Source organism: Macaca fascicularis, chromosome 9, assembly GCF_037993035.2.
Source record: "Macaca fascicularis isolate 582-1 chromosome 9, T2T-MFA8v1.1".
In the NCBI taxonomy this organism is placed as follows: domain Eukaryota; kingdom Metazoa; phylum Chordata; class Mammalia; order Primates; family Cercopithecidae; genus Macaca; species Macaca fascicularis.
The window spans coordinates 142,411,657-142,430,986 of NC_088383.1; the positions used below are offsets into that span (position 1 = coordinate 142,411,657).

The following is a 19,330-nucleotide window of genomic DNA, read 5'->3' on the forward strand; positions in this document are numbered from 1 at the left end:
TTCTCACTCTGGATCTGATCCCCCCGTTCAAGTTCGGGCTGGCCTGCCAATCACTGCTCATAATCCCCTTGGGGACCCCAGTTCCCTGAGCCACTGGCCTTCTGCTGCCTCCCCCGTGGAGCCCCTTGGCCACTGGGGGGTGGGTGGGAGTTTAACTGCCCAACAGGCTCCTTCTGCTGCCCAGAGACAGCCGATTTATCAAGACAGAGAGAAATTGCAACACAGAAAGTTTAATTCACGCAGAGCCGGCTGGATGGGAGACTGGAGTTTTATTACTACTCAAATTTTAAAGGAGAATTTGGTGGGTAGTGGTTGGGAAGTGGGGAGTCCTGATAGGTTGGGTTGCAGATGAAATCACAGGGAGCTGAGTCTGTCCTTTTGTGCTTCCTAAGTGGGGGCCACAAGACGAGATGAGCCGGTTCACGGATCTGGGTGGCACCAGCTGTTCCACCAAGTTCAGAGTCCGAAAAATGTCTCGAGCACCAATCTTAGGTTTTACAATAGTGACGTTTTCCCTAAGAGTAATTGGGGAGGTTTAGAATCTCGTGGCCTCCAGCTGCCTGACTCCTAAACCATAATTTCCTTTTTATTTTACTTTTTTTTCTTTCATGAAAGCCACTGACTTTCTTGATCTAAAGAACTTTACAAGGACAGTGACTGTCCTGCCAAAAAAGAGCCAAATGGTATCAAATGGACTGAAAGTGAGGGTGGGGGTGAAGAACGGGGCCAGGAGTCCATTCAGGAAAGCTGGTAACTGTCGCCAGGCAACTGGCAAGGGAAAAAGGAAGTGGGAGTCCTGCAAGAACGAGAATCCAAAAAAGTTGAAATGGTTAGGGGAGAAAACTCCCAAAAGATCCCAGAGTACGTTGGAGGTGAGTGTGACAGTAGCAATCTTTTCCTTTGCAGAGGACAGGGGAGGAGTCCCTGCTCAGCCGTAAACTCTGCATGAGGGCTGGGGATCGAGAGCTTCCCGGAGAGCATCACAAGAAGGCGTCACATGCTCTCGAAGGCATCCGAAGTCCCGGGACTGCTTGGCGTTGGCACCACGAGTCCTTCGGCCACTCTCGGAACAGGTTTTCATCTTTCCTCAGCACCAGAAACTGGCCAAGGACAACATAGGCCTTGTCAAAGCCCCTTTCCTCCAGCTTCTTGCCCAGGACTTCACCCATCCCGGCCAGGCTCCCCACTGGCTTTTCCCCCATGGGCTCTGCCCTGAAGTCTCAGTGCTTTTGGGAGCTTGGCATCTTGATCAGGCTTAATCGGCAACTTCAGTTCCCGTAACGGTTCCTCCCGCCACCTGGCCACTCCCGCCGATACCTCAAGCCACTAGAAGTTTCCTAAACCATAATTTCCAATCTCGTGGCTACTGTGTTAGTTTTGTAAAGGCTGTCTGGTCCCCAGGCAGGAAGGGAGTTTGTTCAGGAAAGGGCTGTTTTCATCTTTGTTGTAACATTAAACTGTAAACTAAGATCCTCCCAAAGTTGTGTGACCTGCACCCAGGAAAGAACAAGGACAGGCTGGAGGTTAGAAGTAAGATGGAGTCGGTTAGGTCAGATTCACCATCATAGCTTCTGCAAAGGTGGTTTCAGGAACAGCCCCAGCAAGAAGCCCCCGGGAACGTCTGTTCTCACCCAAGCCCAGCTGCCTCTTCGGGTGACCACTCCTCAGCAGCTCAGACGCTGCGGGTCGCGCTGGAAAGCCCGGAGTTGGCCGTTCTTGAGGGCCCTCACTCCACCCGCTTGGAAGCACTGCCCCCACTTGTGTCTGCACATGAAGCTCTGGGAGGAACCCATACCCTGCAGCCGGCGGGCTCAGAGCCCCCAACAGTAGCTGCCCACTGGGGGCTGTCGAGGAAAAGAGTAAAATCCTGTAAAATACTTGGAGAGTGATTCCGAGCCAAATATGAGTGAAGGAAGGCCCATGACGCCGTCCCAGGAGATCCTGAGAACACCTGCGGCCCGAGGGGTTGGGGTGCAGCTGGTTTGGGTTGGGGTGCAGTTGGTTTCATACACGTTCGGGACACGAGACATCACTCAGTACACGGGAGATGTACATTGGTTTGGTCCGGAAAGGCGGGGGGTGTCCAGGTCATTGGTGGATTCAGTAATTTTCCAATTGACAATTGGTCAAAAGAGTTAAGTTATTGTCTAAAGACCTAGAATCAATAGCAGGGAAAGTCAGGGTTAAGACAAGGCGTTGTGGAGACCAAGTTTATGCAGATAGAATCAATAAAAGGGACTATTTCTTGTCAGACTTAAAGAGTCTGTTCTTTCAGTCTTGAGGTCTCTGTTTTAATGTTAATGCTGGTCCGTTTTGCCTGAATTCCAAAAGGAGGAGAGGGTACAATGAGGCCTGTCAGACCCCCACTTCCCACTGTGGCCTGAACTAGTTTGTAGGTTAACGTTGGAATGCCCTTGGCCTAGGGAGGTCCATCAGTCGGGTGGGGTTGGGGAAGATTGGAATCTTTTTTGTTTCACAGGGTGTGCCAGGGATGGCTAAGGACAGTGGTCAGGGCCAGGTGTGGTGGCTCACGCCTATAATCCCAGCACTTTGGGAGCCTGAAATGGGTGGATTACTTAGGTCAGGAGTTCGAGACCAGCCTGGGCAACATGGTGAAACCTTGTATCTATTAAAAATACAAAAATTAGCTGGACACGGTGGTGCGTGTCTGTAGTCCCAGCTACTCGGGAGGCTGAGGCAGGAGAATCACTTGAACCCGGGAGGCGGAGGTTGCAGTGAGCTGAGATTGCACCACCGCACTCCAGCCTGGGCAACGGAGTGAGACTCTGTCTCAAAAAAAAATAAAAACATAAAAAAGGCAATCAGGGCACTGGGCCCCGTGGAGTGGCAGACCTCAGCCACACAGCATGTAAGACTCCTCAGGCTGGTGTGGCCTGAAAGGAAGGACTGGTGGGAGCGCCTGGCAGGGGTGGGGAAGGTGGTGGGGTTGGGGGTGAGGGTTCCGTGATGGTGGAGCTGAGCTGGTACAGTGCTGCCGCAGGTGGTGGGCAGGGGCCGGTGTGACAGGCAGGTGGGGTGGGGCTGGATGGGGGATTGATTTGTCACGCCCACCTGAGGAAGGAAGCACTTCAGCCGAGGTGGGGACAGCCGCCCACGACACCCCTCCATGGGGACAGCCGCCCACGACACCCCTCCATGGGGACAGCCGCCCACGACACCCCTCCATGGGGACAGCCGCCCACGACACCCCTCCATGGGGACAGCCGCCCACGACACCCCTCCATGGGGACAGCCGCCCACGACACCCTTCCAAGGGGACAGCCGCCCACGACACCCCTCCATGGGGACAGCCGCCTGCGACACCCCTCCAAGTTGCCTTGGCTGTGAGCTCGGTTCAGCCTTCATGACAAGCAGGTTTTTGTTGTTGTTGTTGTTTTGTTTTGTTTTTTTACGGAGTTTCGTTCTTTGCTGCCCAGGCTGGACTGCAGTGGCACCATCTTGGCTCACTGCAACCTCCACCTCCCAGGTTCAAGCGATTCTCCTGCCTCAGCCTCCCAAAGTGCTGGGATTAGAGGCCTGAGCCACCGCGCCCGGCCACCAAGCGGGTTTTTAAAGGCAAACTTCTTCCTCAGTCAGGTGTGGCAGGCCCTGAGGGGGCAGCTGGGTGTCCCCACTCAGATCCAGGCCCGAGTGGGCCGGGCGGCTGCAGAGCCAGTCACTTGGGCTGCGCAGGATGGGATCCCTGACTCCGACCTCTGTCCTGACACGCCCCAAGCGGCAGCAATAAAGCCCCAAGCAGCCTGGGCCTGGGCAGGAGGAGCTGGGCCGGGTGCCAGATACTGGGATCAGCCACTGCAGCTCCCTGAGCACTCTCTCCACAGAGACGGGGACCCAGACATGAGGAGGTAATGCCCACCATCCCTGAGCCCCGATCCCCACCCCACCCAAACCTGGAGGCCTGGCCCTTAGCCAGAGGGGGCCCGGCCGTGCTGCGCTCGGGGACCTGGTTCAGGGGAGTGTGCAGGTGGGAGGGAGAAGGAGGGGCCCTCTGAGGGTCTGGGGTCTGCCACCAGGCTCCACCTCCTCTGGGGCTCCAAACGCATGAGACAGTGCCTTGCCCCTTGGTTCCCCTGGCCTGGTGGAGAATCACCCAGAACAAGGAAGGGGGTGGTGCCAGGCTGAAACCAGCAGGCCTGTGACTGCCCAACAGGAAGGGGGCTGGGGCCAGGGCGTGGCTGTGATTTGGAGCTCAGGGAAACACCCGGGCTCCTGCTGGACCCTGGAATCAGAGGCTACCTTCCTTCTGTGGGGGTGTCCCTCTTCCCCCTCCTTCTGTGGGGGTCCCCCCCTCCTGTGGAGGTGCCCTCCTCCTCTTCCTCCTCCTCTAAGCCAGGGCCCTCCCTGCCCCTCCTCTCCTGGTGTTTCTCCCTTGTAGAGAGGTGGCCTCTGGGTGGTGTGGGGACCCTTTGGTGCCCAGAGCCATTTGTCTGGAGAGGGGACCCTCGGAGTCCCACAGTCTGGCTGCTTGGCAGTCACCACCAACCATTGTTCTAGGGGCTACTGTGTCCTGAATTCTGGGCCCCCAGGCTGTGTGTCGGGGAGGTGGGCTCCAGGGGTGGCCCAGGCAGCACGGCAGTGGGAGTGGGGTCCAATGCCCGGACAAGAGCCCCTGCCCAGCATCAGAACCAGCTGGGGGTCCTGAGGAGAAGCAGGGCCCCCGAACCAGACCAGGCCAGGCCCCGACCCCGGGCTGTCTGGGGCATCCCCCCTGCCCTTTGACCTCCTCCCATTGTGGCTGAGTCACCCAGAGAAGGGGCAAAGGTCCCTGTGGAGCTGCAATCCAGGCCTGTAGGGCGTCCCAGACACTGACTCTTCTGCCTCCGCAGAAGTAGCTGGGATTACAGGCTTGTGCCACCACCCCAGCTAAGTGTTTTTTTTTTTTTTTTTTTTTTTTTTGAGACAGTCTCGCTCTGTCGCCCAGGCTGGAGTGAGTGCAGTGGCTCGATCTTGGCTTACTGCAACCTCCACCTCCCAGGTTCAAGCGATTCTCTGGCCTCAGCTTCCCAAGTAGCTAGGATTACAGGCACCTGCCACCACGCCTGGCTAATTTTGTGTGTGTGTGTGTGTATTTTTAGTAGAGAGGAGGTTTCACCATGTTGGCCAGGCTGGTTCCAAATGTCTAACCTCAAGTGGTCTGTTGCCTCAGCCTCCCCAAGTGCTGGTATTACAGGCGTGAGCCACCGCGCCCGGCAGTTTCATATTTTCAGTAGAGACGGAGTTTTGCCATGTTGGCCAGGCTGGTTTCAAACTCCTGACCTCAGGTGATCTGCCCACCTCGGCCTCCCAAAGTTCTGGGATTATGGGTGTGAACCACCGTGCCCAGCCCCAGGCACCCTTGACTGCAGCCATGCTGAGCCCCGTAAAGACCCAGAGCCTCACCCCACCCCCAAGACCACCCCACCCTGAGAGACCGAAGCCTCCCCAGACAGAAGCCTCCCCACAGGGGCCTGAAGAGACAAGACTGCACCACACCACACATGCCCGCACACACGTGCACACACACACGTCCACACACACACACCCGCACACACACACTCCCAAACCCTCTACACCACACCACACACGCCCACCCACACGTGCACACACACACGCACACACACACGTGCACACACACACCCGCACACACACACACTCCCAAACCCTCACTCTACACCACACCACACCACATACGCACGCACACACACACGCCCGCACACACACATGCCTGCACACACACGTGCACGCACACACACACATGCACGCACACACATACTCCCAAACCCTCACACTCTACACCACACACACACACATGCACACAGCACACGCCCACCCCAAACCCTCATGCTCCACACCAGACACAACATACATATGCATCCAACACACACACACGCACACATGCATGCACACAGCACACATACACCCCTAAACCCTCACGCTCCACACCACACACAACATACGGATCCAATACACACACAAGCACACGCATGCACACAGCACACACATCCCCAAACCCTCACACTCCACACACAACATACACATTCATCCACTACACATACACCACACACACTCCCCACACAGAAGATACATGCATATCTACCAGGCACACGCACGCACACAGCACACACACACACCCAAGCCTACACACTCCACACCACACACAACATACACATGCATCCATCACACACACAACACACATAACATACACACAGCACACGGACTCCCAAACCCACACACTCCACACCATGCACAACATACACATCCACCACGCACACCACGCACACTCAAGCACACGGTGCACACACACCCAAACACACCACCCACAGCATACACGCACACCCACCATGCACATAGTCCACACCCACAAAACACATGTGCACATACAACATATATGCACACCCCCCACCACATACACAAACACACATGTCCCGTGTCCAAACAGACCCGACACCCTGCCTGCCTGCCTAACAGTGCTGCCATGCACCCCGAGCCCTCCAGCCGTGGCCCCACAGCTCTGGGACACAGCGGGTGCCCGCCTGCGGCAGTGTGCAGCCTCAGGGCTCTATGGGTATGGGGTTGTGGGCCCCCGCTGTGCCACACCCTCCCATACCCCAATCTGTGTGCAAGTGTGTTCACGGGTCCCCACGTGGAGGGCGGCAGAAAGGCACAGCAGAACTTCTGGAGTTTCCGAGCCAACCACCAGTGCCTGCTACAGTGGGGTCTGCCCAGACTGTGGGGAGCAGGGTCTGGGGCTGGGGCTGTGGGCTCTGGCCTGAGCGGGGCTGGAGGCAGGTGGGCCTGGGGCTTCTCCCCGCTCTGTGCCTGTGTGTTGGCCCATGTGAGCAGAGTCCAGTAAAACCACTTGCCCTCCCAAGGAAGAACCCAGCCCAGGCCTCCCAGCTGCCCATTGGGTGCTGCCTGGAGTTCAGGGGAGGCGGGACTGATGGCCAGGCTCGGCCCTTGCCCTACCCCACACTTTCCTCTCTGGCCCCCCTCAGGGTCCTCATGGTCACCAGCCTGGTGGCTGTGCTGCTATGGGAGGCAGGTGCGGCCTCAGCACCCAAGGTAGGTGTGAGCCCCTCCCATCTGGCCACCAACTCCAGTTGTCACCTTCTGCCCCCACAGCAGGAGATGTGGACAAAGGTCCCCTCTTCCGTCTTCAAACCCCAGGCTGGCCTAGGAGAGCGGCGCGGGTGCGCTCATGACTCTTGATGCCTGGGCACCTGAGGACGAGGAGGGGGCAGGCTTCCCTTCACTGGGGTCAGATGGACAGGCCTCAGGACACCCAGGTGGAGGAGGTGGGGCCAGATGAACCCACGTGATCTCAGGTGGAGGAGGGCCTGGATGACACCCCTTGATGCTCACCTGGGCCCTGAAGGCCAGAGGTGACTCCATGTGCCGGCAGCTCAGCTGTGCTGTCTGTGCTGACAGTGGTGTCCTTGGCTGGGACTATGCCTGGGGATGTGCCCTGTTCCCTGGCCCATGTCAAGACCGCTCAGTCTTGCACACCTGGCATGGATCAGGAGGAAGGAGGTCCATGCCTTCCTTGACTGGAGACGCAGGAACATGGGCACGGCCTCCCACGGTGCTGGTCCTCCCCTGGGGTCACTGGCCCTCTCCGGGGTCACTGGTCCTCCCTGGGGTCACTGGTCCTCCCCTGGGGTCACTGGTCCTCCCCGGGGTCACTGGTCCTCCCCTGGGGTCACTGGTCCTCCGCTGAGATCACTGGTTCTCCCCGGGGTCACTGGTCCTCCACTGAGATCACTGGTCCTCCCCTGGGGTCACTGGTCCTCTACTGGGGTCACTGGTCCTCCCCAGGGTCATTGGTCCTCCGCTGAGATCACTGGTCCTCCCCTGGGGTCACTGGTCCTCTACTGGGGTCACTGGTCCTCCCCGGGGTCACTGGTCCTCCCCAGGGTCACTGGTCCTCTACTGGGGTCACTGGTCCTCCCCGGGGTCACTGGTCCTCCGCTGAGATCACTGGTCCTCCCCAGGGTCACTGGTCCTCCACTGAGATCACTGGTCTTCCCCAGGGTCACTGGTCCTCCACTGGGGTCACCTGCTTTGCTCTCCTGTTTGTCCTTTGCCCCACTGAGGGTGGCTGGGCTTAGAGCAGCTGACAACTAAGGTTAGCTGGGCTCGGAGCAGCTGACCGCCTTCTCTAGGCACCTGCCAGGGAGGAGACACAGCCCCAACCAGTCACCTCAGAAACCAGCCAGTGCGCTGACAGCTGGGGTGGGGTGGTCGGGGATATCGTGCCAGTTACATCCCAGTCCTGTGCCGCCCCAGGCCCGCCCAGAATTCCAGGCCAGCTGGTCATCTGGGCACAGGCCAGCAGCCTCACTCCCGGCTTGCAATCCCGACACCCGAGAGTGGTACACCCACTAGAGACGCTCGGGCTGTGCCGAGCTGGCCCTGTCCCCACCCCTGCAGCCCCAGGTGGGCCTCGGAGCAGCCTCTCCCTAGGTGTCCTCCATCCGTGTGGACTGTGGCTGAGCCCACACCTGTGACTCTCCCTATCAAGGTCCACGTCAAACACCGGCCCTCAGAGCAGGAGGCAGAGAAGTAAGTCCCCCCAGCCCCACCTGCCCATCCCCTCCCCCGCCATTCCCTGAAGCTACAGCCGGATCTTCTGGGCCTTTCCTGAACCTGGAGTGCACGAGAAGGATGCAGAGGGGAACCCTGTCCAGCAGCTTTCGGAGGGAGGCGGCACTTCAGCCTCATGGGGATCTGTCAACAGCCCCTGTGCAGGGAGAAGAGAGTACAGCCAGAGGGCTTGGGGCTCCCGGGCGTCCCCCACTCAGCTTCCCCACGGCCTCCAGGGCAGCTTGTACCCCACGGCCGGTGGCTGCAGCCAGGGTGGCTCAGTCTTGGCTCCTGAGGTTTCCCCACATCCACGTCTTTGGGACGCTGCTCAACCAAGGCTCTGACCACTGCCCCCCACCCAGTGGCCCAGGGACGTGGTGTGGAAGCCTGGCCGGGAGCACTGTGGGGGCCACTCATCACTGCGGCTCTTGAGAGAGGGGCTTGTCCTGGGGCTGCTGGTGGTGGGGGCTGGAGTGGCTGCCCCGGGATGGTGGGCACCCTCCTGCGGGGGGTTCTGTCCCCCTCCCCCACCTGCGTGTGGACAAGACTGAACTGTGCCAGCAGGGCCTGGGGCGCCCGTGTGGTGGAGCCTCCAGAGAAGGACGACCAGCTGGTGGGGCTGCTCCCTGTCCCGAAGCCGAAGCTCTTGACCGCTGAGAAGTCACCAGGTCAGGGCAGGGGCCCCATCCTTCCAGGTGGGCACGAGGCCACAGCAGCAAAGCCTGCTCGTGGGGTTGGCTTGGACAGACCAAGGGTCTCGGGAGAGAAACTGAGGCTATCCCTTCATCTGCTTGTCCCTAGGCATTAAGGCCTCAGTGGAGACCGAGGACATCCTGGGCCATGTCCTAAGCCCCCAGCAGGGTCCTGAGCCCGACCATGACAGCCTGCACCACCCTCCGCCCGAGGAGGACCAGGGCGAGGAGGGGCCTCGGTTGTGGGTGATGCCAAATCGCCAGGTGCTCCGGGGACCGGAGGAAGACCAAGACCACATGTACCACCCCCAGTAGGGCTCCAGGGGCCACCACTGCCCCTCCCTGTCCCACGGCCCAGGCTGTTGGGACTGGAACCCTTCCTACCCTCCCCCTGCCAGAGGTAGGCAAATAAACCCCAGCAGGCCGGGCGAGGTGGCTCACGCCTGTAATCCCAGCACTTTTGGAGGCTGAGGTGGGCGGATCACCTGAAATCAGGAGCTCCAGACCAGCCTGGGCAACATGGTGAAATCCCGTCTCTACTAAAAATACAAAAATTAGCTGGGTATGGTGCCAGGCGCCTGTAATCCCAGCTACTTGGGAGGCTGAGTCAGGAGAATCGCTTGAATCTGGGAGGGGGAGGTTGCACTGAGCTGAGATCGCGCCATTGCACTCCAGGCTGGGCAACAGAGCAAGACTTCGTCTCAAAAAAATAAATAATAAATAATAAACCCCTGCAAACAGGCAGGAGGCCACATGCCCTGGAGGACCGGTGACCAGGGCCCAGCCTGCTCTGCCCAGGAGAAGTAAGGGCTGCACAAGGCCCAGGTGACCCCTGGCTCCCAGAACGTTGCACTACCCCCAGGCCCCCTCCTTGTATACCGGGATGCTGAGGGGTGTGGCAGCAGTTAGGGGCTGGGACCAGAGGGCACCCGTGGGACCAGTCTCAGCCGGGAAAGAGCTCACCCTGGGCTCCCCACAGCAGGGGCCTGAGACAGGGCCAGGGGAGGAGGGAGGCCGAGTGCCTGGGGCTCAGGGCCCAGCTGGACGGACGGGCATGTGCTCAGGTGGAAAGTGCACAGGTCTCAGGTGAGGGGGGCAGACCCAGGCCCAGGACGTGGTCTTTCTGCCCTCCTGACGTTCTGTGCAGCTCCCACTCTGGGTGCCCATCCTGCCCTGCCTGGCCCAGCAGGCCCAATGCTGCAGCGCAGGTCCAGGCTGCTGCAGTCACTCACACGCCACGTGTCCTGGGCACATGCAAATATGGGTGGGGTTCCTGCATGGCGATCTCATCCCTATGGTGAGAGAGAAGTACCCGGTGCCAAGCCTGGGGCTGAGCCACACACATTTGCCAGCTCCAGCAGCTAAGACACAACAGAGCAAGGGAGAGAGGCCACCCAAACCTCCATCCTGCCATGCTCAGCGCTTGTGCGGCCACTCAGGGGGCCGAGGGTTTGCCCAGGTGCGGAAGAGCTCCCTGCACTGCCGGCAAGTCCCCTGCTCTCCCAGGACACAAACAGCTGAGAGTAACTGCCCAAGGGTGCCCCATGGCGTCCCACAGTGTAAGAGCTGTTACCCTGGCTTACGGATGAGCTGGAGAGGCCAGTGACCTTTGAGGTTCTGTCCTGAAAGGGCCAGAGCTGGGCTCCCCGTCTCCCTCTTGGCAGCTTCCCCTGTCATCCTGATAAGAACATGGGGTGGGAGGGCATTGAGGGATCAACACGCTCAGGGCGGAGGTCTGGGCAGCTCCTTCCCCACTCCCGGGGCCCCAGGCAGGGAGAAGACCCTGGATCTCCGGGATCGCAGGAGGGTCTGGCCCTAGAGAGCCCAAGCTGGTGTTTGTGGCTTTTTTTTTTTTTTAAAGCTATCTTGACTTTATTTTGTTTTGCCCATTACTTTGTTTTTTCTCATGATTTCATTAGTTTGCTCATATATGGTTTCATTTACATAAAATGCTAGAGAGGGCACCCTAGCCCCAGAGGCCCATCTGTGGGGCTGAAACGGGATGGGCGAGGGTGTGTGCAATCAGCTTGCACACTTCTGATGTCAGACCACAACGTGGCCATGGGGTCTGGAGACGGGCAGTGGCTGGCCAGGCAAGCGCAAGGCCCATGGGGCCAAGGCTGACTGCTAGTGAGCATGGAGAAGGCCTTGGCTGCCATTTGGGGGCAGCAGGCGGACAGGTCCCCAGAGCCTACAGTGAAGCCCAGACAGGATCCCTTCCCCAGACTTGGAGCCAGATCTCAGCTGAGGGGGGCTTGCCTGCACTCCCAAGGTTCTCCTGTGGTCCGGAGTGTGGGTCTGGGACCCTGGGACTTGCCCCCTGGAACCCCGGGGACACCAGCCCCTGGCCCTGGGGGAGCCCCTGTCATCCCCACTCCTGCCCTTGGTCCATCAAACTCCAGCCCTGCCCCATCTTCCTCCTGTACCTGTCACTGAGGCAAGTTCTGGGGAGCAGGGGGAGGGTCCTGGGGTGAGGCCCAGGGTCTGGAAAGTAGCGGGTGGTTATTCTTCCCCATCCTTGGAGACCAGTCCAAGCATCCCATAGGGAAGCCTCCAGGCACCCCCTTTCAGGAGCCCCCTGCATCCCACCTCTGCCCGGCACTGGGCTCCAAATGACCTCGTGTCCTTTACCTCCCCTGCCTGCCAGGGCAAGTGAGGCTTCCAGCAGGCAGCCACCTACTGCCACAAGCACAGGGCATGGCCCACACCCAGGCCTCTCCAGCCGGCACCTCCCTCAACAGAGCTCCCACAGTTCCTCCCGAAGTGTCCAGGCCAGCCCCTGCCACCTGCCCTCCTGCTGGGCGGAAAGAACGGACCTGGGTGAAGAATCCCCTTAGTGTCCGCAGCCCAGAGGCTGTGGCAGAGCCTTCACCCCCTCAAGGCCTCCAGGGCAGCCACTGCCCCCATCCAGCCCTTGGTGTCCCCAGGCCCCAGGCACCCGCCCAGCCCCCAGGGCCCCAGGCACCCATGCAGACCCCAGGCCCCAGGCCTGATTTCGCACTCAACGTTTTATCAAGGGTACATGGGGGGCCCTCTCTGGAGCCAGCAGCCTCCCTTGAGCTCAGCACCAAACAAGCCTGAGTGACAACAGAATTAAAACCTTTAGACTGAACGTTTATCGGCGACTACGTTTTTCCATCATTTTCACAAATCAGGGACATTTGTACCAATTGGCAGGGCCCACCCCATGACTGCCGGCCCCCTAGAGCCCTGGCCAGGGCCCAGGTCTGGGGCTGCTGCTGGGAGGCCTGTTGTGAGTGGTGGTACCGGAGCTCAGGGTGCCCCCAATTCCTCTTCCGGCCCAGGTGGTCTTCACCAGGCCTACAGCAGGGGGCTGAGGGCAAGCACCCCCTTCTTGAGGATGAGGTTTCCGTAGAGGGCCGTCTCCCTGCAGAGGAGCCAAGCCCAGCACTAAGCTGGGCGGCAGGGCCAGGGTGCTGAGACCTTTCTCCAGCCTCTGGGGGACGGAGCAGACCCCGTCCACCTTCACCCACTTGATGCTCAGGCAAATGGGGGCCCTGCCCCCCAAATTCCTCCCTGGTCTCTCCACTCTGTGGGACATCTAGCCTCAGCCAGGCAGAAGCTGAGAAGAGGGTAGGGGCAGCTCCTGAGGCTCCGGTGGGGACGGGGGCAGCTCCTGAGGGCCCGGTGGGGACGGGGACAGCTCCTGAGGGCCCGGTGGGGACGGGGGCAGCTCCTGAGGGCCCGGTGGGGACGGGGGCAGCTCCTGAGGGCCCGGTGGGGACGGGGGCAGCTCCTGAGGGCCCGGTGGGGACGGGGGCAGCTCCTAGGGCCCTGGTGGGGATGGGGACAGGTCTGAGTCAGCTGGAACTCACCCTGTTGCCACAACAGCAAAAGCCTTCTTAGCCCGCTCATAAAACTCGAACCTCTCTAACTTTGCCAGGGCTCTCTGGAAGACAAAATGGCTGGGTTGGAGGAAACCCTGTCCAGAAACCCTCATGGGCCAGCCCTGGACTCCCCAGGGCCCCAAGTAGGGAGGGCACCAGGAAGTGGGGCCCCTGAGTTCCATTTCTTGGGCTCTCCCTCTGCAGGGGCCCCAGGGTCACTCAGCCTCTGGCTCCTGAGGCCTAGGATGGGGGCCCCAGGACATTGTGGATGAGGAACCTGCCATGCTTGGTTTCTGCCTGGCCTGGGACCACCCAGCCAGCTCAGCAGACTGTCAAGCCCTTGCCAGCTGTCCTAGGGGGTCCCCTGCCCAGGACGAGAGACCCTGGCCTCCCCTTATGGAGGCCCTGCCCGAGACCTGCCAGTGGGTTGCCCGGGAGAATGGGCCTGTCCCCTTGCAGGGCAAGGTGAGGAGGGGGCTAGGCCTCTGACCAACCATAGCCAGGATGGGGCGAGAGACCTGGGACCAGGGGGTACTCCCCCAGGGGAGACTGAGGAGGTGGAGGCCAGGCATCCCGCGTCCTCCAGGCTTCACTCACAGGCTGTGGTGGGTGAGGACCCCTCCCACCTCGCCCCAGCAGGTCAGGATCCTGGGCGGAGTTGGGGGGCAGGTGGAAAGCTCGGGGGCAGAGGAAGAGGGGCCACACTGCCCATGTGCACCTCTTCCACCCGGCTGGTGAGGGAGCGCCCAGTGGTCCGGGGTTCTCAGGGTGATGGGTGGGAGACCGCTTGAGGACAGAGCTTGGGACCCTGTCTTTGGCTCCCATTGAGCCTCCAGGAGACAGAGGGTCCCTGGCCCTTTCCCCACAATTGGGGCTGCAGGCTCACCGTGCAGCCGGCCCTGTGTAGAATGGACTCGTACTCCGTCCACACCGGGGTCTGCAGGCCCCTCTCCTTGTCGCTGGGCACCAGCTCCATGACTGCAGCCTAGAGGGAGGGTCAGCTCTGGGGCCCTGGGTGCTGCCAGCCTTCCTGGTCAGGTGACCATTCAGGACTCCCCTGGTGAGGATCAGGGCCCCTTGGGGACACATGGCTTCTCCCCCCCACTCCAAGGCAGGTGGGCCCTATGAAGCCCGCAAAAGGGGAAACCGAGGCGCGGAGCAGCAGGGTGCAGGGGCGACTCAGCCCTCACCGGACTCTCCACATAGGTGTCCAGGGGGAGCAGCTTCAGCAGAGCCTCCAGGAGCGGCGGGATGCCCAGGCCTGGAGGGCAGAGGGGGCGGCACTCAGTCTCCAGCCCGCCTGCCCGCCTGCACCCTCCACACTGCAAGCATGGACTTGGGGCCACCACAGGCCACAGAGGAGCCTCAGAGACAGGGGCACTGCTCACCCGCCCGCCCTGCCCTGGGGGACCTGGGGCTCGCTCACCGTCTGCACGGATCTCCAGGGGCCCACACTGGCAGATGGAGGAGGCCGGGAAGTTCAAGTCCGCAAGAACTAAACAGCCGGGAGGACAGCGCGTGGTCAGCACCTATCCCTGCCCTCGGGTCGGCGCCGCCCATCCTCCCACCCAGTCACGGCGGCAGATCGTGGCCACAAGGGGTCTCAGGTCAGCCGGTTGGGCGCCCCCACCGCCGGCCGCAGTCAGTCTGCAGGGCTGGAAGCCAGGCGGGGAGGCGGGGAGGTGGGGAGGGCAAGGTCCCCGTCTGGGAGGCGGAGAGGCGTCAACAGCTGCCCGCCAGGCTGTCGGGTGCTGCCCAGGCCAGGGGGCCGACCCGGACCCGGCCGCCTCCCCAGGGGCCAGAGGACGCGCAGCCGCCCGCGATGCCCGGACCAGGCCCCCGGCCACCCAGCCCCGCCCCGGGACCCCAGGCCCCAGAAGAAGAAAAAGCGCCGAACCCTCGGGCGCAGCCCAGACGCGGCGGCTCTCGGGCCGTCTGGGGAGGGACTCGGGGAAAAGCTCCGGCCGGCCCCGCCCAGAGCCCCACGAGGTCGCGGTTCCCTAAAGAACGCGGGGGAAGCCAGGGAGGCCCGAGCGACGCCCGCACCCCAGGACCCGGCCCTTCTCGGCCCGGGGGTCCCCGCGCAAGCCTCGCCCGCCTGCCTGCCCCGGCGTGGTCCCCGAGGCCCCGGCCCGCTGCGCTCACCGATCTCGTCCCCGTGCCCCATGCGCGCCAGCGCGTAGAGCAGCTCGGGGGACAGCAGCGCGGGGACACCCTTCAGCGCCACCATGGCCTGGCGGACGGGGCGGGCGGGGCCTGGGGCGGGGCGGGGCCTTGCGGGGAGGGCGGGGTTTACGGGCCGGGGCGGGGCTTTACACGGAGGGCGGGGTTTGTGGGGAGGACGGAGATTTTGGGTCCCGGGTTTGGGGCTTGGGGCTTGGGGATCCGCCGGGGCTAGGGTTCGGGGCTGGGGTCCGCTTACGGCTCTTGGAAGGGTGGGGAGCCCCGGGAACTGGGGACACTCGGGCTGAGTCGGGGCGTGGGGGCAACACCCACCCAACCCACAGGCCCCTCGCCAGGTCCGAGATTTGGGCGCCCGCGCGCTGTGGCCGGGGCTCCCCAGTGTCCCTACCCGAGCTTCCCACCTCGAGCTCCCTCAGGCAGAAGGGGTTCAACTGCCGCCCTCTGCGGCCTCCCCTCATGAGGGTCTCTGCCCTCTGACCACGTCGTGCTGCCCTTAGGCCTGGCAGAATGGCCAGAGCGCACCGGGTCCCTGGGGTCACCAGGGCAGGCAGCTGGACCCAGGCCTTCAGCCCACGCTCCTGAGGGGCGGGAGCACGGGACACGGGAGCCGGGACATTAGACCTCCTGGAGGGGGTCCAGGAGGGCAGCCAGGCCCAGCTTCCAGGCTCAGCCGCGAGTGCCAGGACACCTAAGGGTCCTCCGTCATCCCCCGGTGTCAGCGGCCTGCAACCCCTTCCCAGGATGGCGGCGTCCTGACCTTTGGCTGGGCTCAGGCTGGCCGAGCCCTCCCTCCGCGGAGCCATCTTCTTCCACCTGATTCCCAGCTGGACACTAGCTGTGGGGCCAGCTCTGTGGCCCTGGCCCTCAGCCCTGAGGTGACACAAATGCTCCGAGGCCTGGTGGCTCCTAAAAAGTTCTGAAAATCAATCTATATGTGAAAAATGACAAAGCCGCCTCAGAAACCCAGAGGAAACAGACGTCTCCATGTTGAACTGCTTGGCCCTAGGAGCCTGTCCCCACGGGTAGTGGACTGGGCTTCGTCAGAAAAGCCTGGTGGGGCCACCCAGGCTGGCACCCAGCAGCACCTGAACAGCTGGCCCTGGGCTGGCCGCTCGGGCAGAGAGAAGACTGGGGCTACCCAGGGCCTGCCAATGAGGGCGGCTTTGCACCGAGGCCACCAGGGTTCGGAGCTGTCCCTGGGCAGTTTCTACTCCAACCTGTAAGTGGAGAGTCACCATTTACCCAAATATACAAGGGCAGCCGATTTTAGAGAGATGGGCAAGAAAGTTTTCAGCTTCAAAACCAAATCAGGCCGGGCACGGTGACTCAACACCTGTAATCCCAGCACTTTGGGAGGCTGAGGTGGGTGGATCACCTGAGGTCAGGGGTTGGAGACCAGCCTGGCCAATATGGTGAAACCCTGTCTCTTCAAAATATACAAAAATTATCCGGGCGTGGTGACCGGCGCCTGTAATCCCAGCTACTTGGGAGGCTGAGGCACGAGAATTGCTTGAACCCGGAGGGTGGAGGGTGCAGTGAGCTGAGATCACTCCTCTGCTCTCCAGCCCGGGTGTCAGAGAGAGACTCTGTCTCAAAAAAACCCAAAACAAACAAACAAAAAACACCTAATCAAACCCCAAACAATATTGGGGCCAGAGGTCAACTAGCTCAGGAGTGGAAGCCTCACTCTGCGTCTGGGGTTCCCCTGCGTGGGACAGTGGTACCCCTGCTCCAGGCTCCCTGGGGCCAGCATGAAGACGAGGTCCATTCCCGAGCCTACGAGTTGGGCGCCTGTCCCTGCCAAACTCTGGAACCAGATAACTAAGACGCAGACCTCTGAGACGCGGCTTCCAGCCAAGCGTGGCTGACACAGGTGTGAACACGAGGCTGTAACCGGCCCTCCAGATCTCTGGGGTTCCATTGCTTGAAATCAAATTATGGAGGCTGACCCCAGTGCACATGAAAAATTAAACGGAGTGGATTTTCCCAATGTTCAGGCTTCCTCCCTTGGATACTTGAACATTTGGTGCCTATCCCTGCGTGTTTACTCCAGGCTCCAGGGCCAGTGGTTCATGACCTGCACGAACCTCCATGTGCTCCACTCCAGTAAGTGAGCAGGTTCCAGGTTCCCTACCCCGAGGGAAGAGCCTGTTCTGCCCTGTTGGACCTGAATCAAACTCCTTTTGTACCTATTTCAGTATTTGTCAAACAGTCCCAGATCCCAAGGCTTATCTGAAAAGAACATCTGCCTGTTTGAAGGTAAACTGCATGAGAACTCCCACCTGCCCTGGCAGAGGCGAGATAAACCTGCTCCACCCTAAAGGCAGCTCTGAACTAGTGGACTCCAATCATGGCACACAGGAGGGCAGACGGGGTGGGTGGAAGTGCAGAGCCAATGCTTGCAAGGCGAGCGGTCGCAGAGCACGCGTGTGCCCATTTTGCCTATAAATGTAATTGGACACACGGGCGTGGCACCTGCCGCATTCAGGGAGCCAGAGCTCAGCAAAGGTCTCTGTACTTCTTGATGCAGGTGAATCTGTCCTTGGTATTCAGCCCAAGAACTCAGGGGTGGGGGCTCACACACTCTGCCCACCCAGCCCAAGGCCATGACCACAATCTAGGCCACTACCCACACCAAGCTGCGGGGCCAAGTGGAGGAGACACCTGTGAACGCTCTCTAGAGTCTGCACTGAGCTAGGGGGCAGGTGGGCTTCCCTGGGGGAAATATCTAGAACCATGGGCACGATGACACGTCCACAGTATGAAACATCAGGGCCACTAAAAAGAATGTTATGGGATCGTCATTCAGTGAAAAAAATCAAATGGTGAAACATGCCACAACAGGCACAAACCTTCTGGACGGTATGTGCCTTAGCTTGGGCTGCTGTGATGCAGTGGTATGGTCTGGGTGGCTGATAAACACTGACTTTCCACAGTTCTGGAGGCCACGGCTCCACGCAGGTTGTGTGTGAGGCCCATGGTTCACAGACAGCACCTTCCCACAGAGCACTCACATGGTGGGAGGGGCAAAAGAGTGCCCTCGGGGCTCTCCTAAGGGCAATAATCCCACTGGAAGACCACCGCCCTCTCATAAGGCACTAATTCCACTGGAGAGGCTCCGCCCCCTCATAGGGCACTAATTTCACTGGAGCTCCATCCCCTCATAGGGCACTAATCCCACTCGAGGAGCTCCACCCCCTCATAGAACACTAATCCCACTGGAGGGGCTCCGCCCCCTCATAGACCACTAATTTCACTCGAGGAGCTCCGCCCCCTCATATGGCACTAACCCCACTCGAGGCCCTCCGCCCCCTCATAAGGCACTAATCCCGCTCAAGGAGCTCTGCCCCCTCATAGGGCACTAATCCCACTGGAGGAGCTCCGCCTCCTCATAGTGCACTAATCCCACTGGAGGAGCTCTGCCTCCTCATAGGGTACTAATCCCACTGGAGGAGCTCCGCCTCCTCATAGTGCACTAATCCCACTGGAGGAGCTCCGTCCCCTCATGGGGCACTAATCCCGCTCAAGGAGCTCTGCCCCCTCATAGGGCACTAATCCCACTGGAGGAGCTCCGCCTCCTCATAGGGTACTAATCCCACTGGAGGAGCTCCGCCTCCTCATAGTGCACTAATCCCACTGGAGGAGCTCTGCCTCCTCATAGGGTACTAATCCCACTGGAGGAGCTCCGCCTCCTCATAGTGCACTAATCCCACTGGAGGAGCTCCGTCCCCTCATGGGGCACTAATCCCACTAGAGGAGCTCTGCCCCCTCACAGGGCACTCATCCCACTCGAGGAGCTCCGACCCCTCATAGGGCACTAATCCCACTGGAGGAGCTCTGCCCTCATGACTAGTCACTGCCCAAAGTCCTCCCTCCTAAAGCAGTCACAGTAGGGGTTAGGATTTCAACCCAGGGATCTGGGGTGGGGCTGAAACGAGCCTGACCCAAAGGGACAAATGGAGGTCCCTCCATAGCGACAGGAAGTAGAAGCATGGGTGCCAGGAGCTGCAGGGAAGCAGAAAA

The 19,330-nt window shown here is 60.7% G+C and overlaps 2 protein-coding genes and 1 pseudogene across 8 annotated transcripts; 1 reads left to right on the forward strand and 2 right to left on the reverse strand.

Moving 5' to 3' along the window:
• Positions 1-795: 795 nt before the first annotated feature.
• LOC123566882 (barrier-to-autointegration factor pseudogene) lies at positions 796-1,298 on the reverse strand (annotated as a pseudogene).
• A 2,475-nt stretch (positions 1,299-3,773) lies between these two features.
• On the forward strand, positions 3,774-9,873 carry PRAP1 (proline rich acidic protein 1). Of its 4 annotated transcripts, none has more exons than XM_015456902.4 (5): positions 3,774-3,866; positions 6,996-7,062; positions 8,522-8,562; positions 9,145-9,278; positions 9,385-9,873. In XM_015456902.4, the coding sequence occupies exons 1-5, from the start codon at positions 3,859-3,861 to the stop codon at positions 9,588-9,590; spliced, it is 456 nt and encodes a 151-aa protein (XP_015312388.3). In that variant the 5' UTR covers positions 3,774-3,858; the 3' UTR covers positions 9,591-9,873. The 4 variants fall into 4 exon arrangements, with proteins under 4 accessions (XP_015312388.3, XP_015312390.3, XP_015312389.3 ...); XM_015456904.4 differs by having other exon boundaries at positions 9,145-9,251; XM_015456903.4 differs by having other exon boundaries at positions 9,148-9,278.
• Positions 9,874-12,368: 2,495 nt separating this feature from the next.
• Positions 12,369-15,365, reverse strand: FUOM (fucose mutarotase). 4 transcript variants are annotated; one of them, XM_005566791.4, is made up of 6 exons: positions 15,269-15,365; positions 14,550-14,618; positions 14,314-14,384; positions 14,010-14,108; positions 13,112-13,185; positions 12,369-12,663 (listed from the first exon to the last, which is right to left on the reverse strand). In XM_005566791.4, the coding sequence occupies exons 1-6, from the start codon at positions 15,351-15,353 to the stop codon at positions 12,597-12,599; spliced, it is 465 nt and encodes a 154-aa protein (XP_005566848.1). In that variant the 5' UTR covers positions 15,354-15,365; the 3' UTR covers positions 12,369-12,596. The 4 variants fall into 4 exon arrangements, with proteins under 4 accessions (XP_005566848.1, XP_005566849.3, XP_073859242.1 ...); XM_005566792.4 differs by having other exon boundaries at positions 12,369-12,691; XM_074003141.1 differs by lacking the exon at positions 14,010-14,108.
• Positions 15,366-19,330: the final 3,965 nt, after the last annotated feature.

Coding starts and splice junctions, on each gene's coding strand:
- PRAP1 (XM_015456902.4), top strand. Junction 7,063..8,521: donor GTGCGGCCTCAGCACCCAAG/GTAGGTGTGAGC, acceptor CTCCCTATCAAG/GTCCACGTCAAACACCGGCC. Junction 9,279..9,384: donor CAGGGGCCCCATCCTTCCAG/GTGGGCACGAGG, acceptor GCTTGTCCCTAG/GCATTAAGGCCTCAGTGGAG.
- FUOM (XM_005566792.4), bottom strand. CDS start 15,353: ATGGTGGCGCTGAAGGGTGTCCCCGCGCTGCTGTCCCCCGAGCTGCTC. Junction 14,619..15,268: donor GGGGCACGGGGACGAGATCG/GTGAGCGCAGCG, acceptor CCGGCTGTTTAG/TTCTTGCGGACTTGAACTTC. Junction 12,692..13,111: donor TTTGCTGTTGTGGCAACAGG/GTGAGTTCCAGC, acceptor CCTGCCGCCCAG/CTTAGTGCTGGGCTTGGCTC.